The 5,000-nt window shown below is 37.8% G+C and overlaps 1 protein-coding gene across 13 annotated transcripts in view; it reads left to right on the top strand.

Annotated features, from left to right (window-relative positions):
* Positions 1-5,000, top strand: part of LOC135224544 (mechanosensory protein 2-like) — a 745,504-nt gene that overhangs the window by 723,057 nt on the left and 17,447 nt on the right. For all 13 annotated transcript variants that reach the window (XM_064263632.1, XM_064263630.1, XM_064263633.1 and 10 more), the window contains 2 exons: positions 2,756-2,917; positions 4,741-4,906. In XM_064263632.1, the coding sequence (XP_064119702.1) occupies positions 2,756-2,917; positions 4,741-4,906 (328 nt within the window). The remainder of the gene's footprint in view (positions 1-2,755; positions 2,918-4,740; positions 4,907-5,000) is intronic.

Raw genomic sequence — 5,000 nt, 5'->3', positions numbered from 1 at the left:
AAGGTTAATGTCTACTATGCTTCCACTCCGGAATTCAGGAAAATAAGTAGATCAATATGGTGGGGGCACGGAGTTTACAGCCCCATAGTATGTACTGATGCTACAAAAAGAGATTGTAAAAGCGTGTGTGTGTGTCTATGTGTATGTATATGTATATGTGTGTATATATTATATATATATATATATATATATATATATATATATATATATATATAATGTGTATATGTTTAATTTATATATATATATATATTATATAATTATATATTATATATATATATATATATATATATATATATATATATATATATTATATATATAAAGAGAGAGAGAGAGAGAGGGAGAGAGAGAGAAATAAAGGTTTTTGCCTCGAAGGAAAAAAATGAAAAAGCGAGATAGCCAAGCACTTTCGGTCTAGTGCGACCCTTTACTCAGGGTGAATTTCAGAGCATATAAGTATGCAATGTATCTAAATGTATGGGCAATGGTAGAAAAGCATTGAAAACCCTACCATCTCTGCCAGGTACATAGAGGGCATTTTTGTGAAATCTGACTGTGACATTTAACTCCGAGGACAAGCTCAAAGATCCCCAGGAAACCATCTAACAAGACTTGGCTGTGACGTACTGTTTCAAAAACTGTGCAGTGGCATTTACACCAAACCTGTAAATATAGGAAGGTGACTGAATTCATGAGGTGAATGTCCAGACATGTAAAAGAGGTTGGTAATAAGCACTAAAGTAAATAGGGTACTTGCCCATATGCTCAACATGGCACTAGGTAAACTTTACAGAATCTGCAAACTAACTTGTAATGGATACAAGGAAGGCATGATTGAAAAAGCCTTAGAAGCAAAAACTTGAATCCAAAAACACAGATTGTAGGAATACTTTAGGAGGAGGAGAGGAAAATCCCCCGCCATTACTCGACTAACTACGATACTTCACACAAACATTGTGCTGGAGCCAACTGAGGGATAATCTGGAGAGGTGTTCAAACCACAAATCCAGACTAAACTGTGGACTGCGGAACCTTAGTTCAATGTGCTGAATGGATTCACTCTGTAAAGTGAGGAACTGTGAGTACCACAAAGCCACCTATATTAGCCTAAGAAAGCAGGTGCAGGCTCACAAAAGTAGATTACCTGATACAAATAACAGCAATAGTACGACTGGTCATTGTAAATAAAACAGAATGACTACCCTTACCCGAGATGTACAATAGCTGGTTTTCTGCATCACTTTTCCTTCCACACTTAATAATAATACAATTGTATTTATAAACACTTACTGTAAAATATTGAATGAATCCCCAAGTATTGGGAAACTCAGGCTTTTTTGCATTTTTCACAAATTTTGTGAACAACACTGATGAATAAGTAAAAATGAACAGTGGTGAGTGAAAACAATTTATTCAAATCGTAGCGTATGGAGAAATATAAATAAAAACAAATTAACAGTACAAGAGAAAGGGACCAGGGAAATGATAAAGGTGACCTTTGACAGAATGGTAGAAATAAAGGTGACCTTTACAGAATGGTAGAAAATACTGTAGAAAAAAGTACATCAGACTGAAACATTTTACACTGATTTTGTGCTAATTTTCAACTATATATAGGACCAATTTCTCTACCAAACGCAAAAATGACTCGAGAGAGCAAAGAGAAAATATAAAGAATTACAGATGGAAACAACTAGGAACTAGTTAGACAATCAACAGTCTACCAAAAGGTTCAGGACAAAAACTAGGATCTTTCATGGGGTCCCAATCAGGAGCCACCATTGCATGGAAGGATTTACAAGCATCACAAGAAAGCTACTAACAAATTTAACAACTCCTCCACTAGGGCTTTATTTTCTTAACCCAAACTTTCGTTACTTAATCCATAAAGATAATAAACATCCATAGAGATATAGCACACCCTTGTCTCAGAGCCACTTTACACCAATCCCCTCTCTCTACTACGTATGCTGACAACAGTGTCATCATGAAAATTGTAATCCCTCTCAACGACATATTTTCTATACATACAGCATCCTCCACATTGTCCCTCTATTGGTGGTGTCACAAGTTTTTCTGGGTCAATGTGTACCACATCCAGTGTTTTAAACTGTCACTGCAACTCTCTTCTAACAAACATCCTCTTCTTTGTCTGATCCCACATTGTTTTTCCCTTATCATTCGTTCTGTCATTTGTCTCATTTCTCAAAACTCCAACCAAACACCTACCTATTTCAACTAAGATATTTTATGGCCTTATTATCCTTACTGCCACTATTACGTAGTGTCTGATACTGTTGGATATTGTCGTCATTTTAAATCTTGGACGGGAACTTCTGTCTTCTATCAAGAACAATTTTTCTCATTCGAGATTCTGCCGATACTTAATAAGTGGGCAAATCACAATACAATCGCATGATAAAGTAATGCATACCGATCTGTTCAATTATGTTCTCGTTAGTATTCATTGATCCATTATTATTATTATTATTATTATTATTATTATTATTATTATTATTGCCACTATCATTTTTTCATCCTCCTCCTCATTCATTCTCAACCATCCATAATGTAAATATTTTAGCGCAACCAGTCAATAAAAGCTAGATCTGAGAAGTATTGTTTATCTAAAGGAGTTTCAACCAGAAGAAAAAACTTAGACGTCAGCCTGTAAGATTAGAATTTTTGCATTACTTTGTTGCCACTTCTTGCTCTTCTAGTTTCCACGAACTCCTCTAATCAAAGCCCCTTTTTCCAGCCACTCGACTCGACTCTTGGCAGCCACCACGCTCCGAAACGTCCTGGGTACCAAGAATTTGGCCGAAATTCTCAGCGAACGCGAATCCATCTCCCACAACATGCAGAGCTCATTAGACGAAGCCACAGATCCCTGGGGTGTTAAAGTAGAACGGGTGGAGATGTGAGTACTCATTACATTCCTCATTTATTGACAGTTTCCATGGAGTCTACCTTAGATTGGACGGCTGCTTTTCTCTTTCTTTCTCTCTTCGTTAAAAGCAGAGAAAAAATAATTCTTATGTGCAGAGAAAGGTATAAATGGCATCTTTCAGCATTTTAAGATTGCCACATTTTGCTATAAATTCATGAACAAATAAGAGTAACCATTGCTTAAAAATAATATTTCTGAAGCTTAAAGAAATCCAAATATCAAAATATGGAAAAATCAATTTTACTCACAGTCAACAAGGGAGAATTGCTCATTTTCATATTAATCACTTATGCTCTTAGTAAGCAATGTAGAATTGTTCCCATAAGTTTAATATCTATTTACTTATGAATGGAGTTTCGAAACTTATGATCTTGATCAGAAACCATCGCAAATTACTCTTGCACTTTTTTAATTATTTATCTGTAAATATCTAAAAATAAATCAAATAAGGGGATTATTCAACAGTCTAAGAATATTCATGTCTCACGCCAAGCTGCTGTTCTTTTAAAGTAAAATAATGGATTTATTTTTACTCTAGTTGCTTGCAAGAGTAAGCTCCCTAATCATCTGCAAGAACTGAAAAGATTTCGGAAATGCTTTTTGTGAAGATCTCCCAATGAATGAATTACGGTTTAGAATATGCAGTTGTTAGCGTTCTAATACATCAAGATTCCGTAATATTTCGTTACTGGTTCCTTTGGACAATTTTAGAAGTCACTCCTGCCTTAAGGTGACCCACTCGAGGTCGCTCCCCACCGTCCACACACTTGACGTAACTATAATTAGTAGAACACCGCTCTGTTGCCATGAATGAATAGGGTCCTTGGCTCGTGAATGGTTCTCCTCCCGCTAGTCCATCCATTTTGAAGTGGGCACCAGCGTCTGCCGTTGTGGGGGAAAAAAGTAAAATTTGGAACCAACAACTTCATTCCAAAGGACTTGCTGTACCTGCCTTGCCGGGCCCCCCCCCCCCCCCCCCACCCCCCACCCCCGGCCCAAATTTGTAAGTGGTGCATGGTGTAAAAAAGCATACACATCTTTTTTCCGGGCGATGCACATAAATTTACACGTCAAGATAACGCAAGCCGGTATACTTTTTCATACAGAGATGATATGATGATTTCAGCTGTATACTTTTCATATAGTTGAACTACAGCTGATACAGTTTTCTGGAGATCAGTATCTTATATACTATGGATAATCTCAACATGCAGTTTACGGTAGCTTAACTTTTTGTCATGCCATTCGATCGCATGTGGAAAATACGACTGCCCGAATTTCGGTGCAGTTATTCTAAATGACTCAGAACTGTGAATTTCGTGATGAAAGCAACTAACGAAAAGTATTTCGAGTTATGTCATTCTGAAGGTAGTGACGTGTGTGAGACCCAATGATAAGGCTTTATTGATAGTCAAAGTCTGGTCTGTTATTACTGCACTAACAGCTACCACGGTCACTTCCACGCATTATTTTTCCGTCGTTTATTTGTGCGTAACCACCTTCATTAGTTTACGAAAATGGGCATGGTGAGCACATTCAGCCACCCAAAACGCATATGCCCAGTTTATGTTGTGTTAATATTTATGATTTTAAATTTATATGTCCATAGGTATTAGTAAAATACAGTCTCGTCAGCTGGTAGGGGACAGGAGGGACGAAGGGCCCCTTTAGGCCACATACCGAAGTCGATGGTTATAAATTTGTCAAAAATTAACTTTTGTGGGCTCGCGATGATCAAAAGAGAAGAGGATGTCTAATCAATTGCACGTTCTGATGTGAGTTTTGCCCCACAGCAAAGACGTCCGACTGCCAGTGCAATTGCAGAGAGCTATGGCTGCCGAGGCCGAAGCTGCAAGAGAAGCAAGAGCCAAAGTGATTGCTGCCGAGGGTGAACAACGTGCCTCCAGAGCCCTCAAAGAGGCCGCAGAGGTCATCAACGAGTCCCCTGCTGCTCTACAAGTGAGTCTAAATAAGCTGCTTTTGTCAGACATTTCTATTCATCATTTCCCGTCAGTTACGTTTAAGGATGTCTTCAAATGTATCTCGATATGGG

The sequence above is a fragment of the Macrobrachium nipponense genome, chromosome 12 (genome assembly GCF_015104395.2).
Source record: "Macrobrachium nipponense isolate FS-2020 chromosome 12, ASM1510439v2, whole genome shotgun sequence".
Taxonomy (NCBI): domain Eukaryota; kingdom Metazoa; phylum Arthropoda; class Malacostraca; order Decapoda; family Palaemonidae; genus Macrobrachium; species Macrobrachium nipponense.
This window is presented reverse-complemented; position numbering and strand designations above follow the sequence as displayed.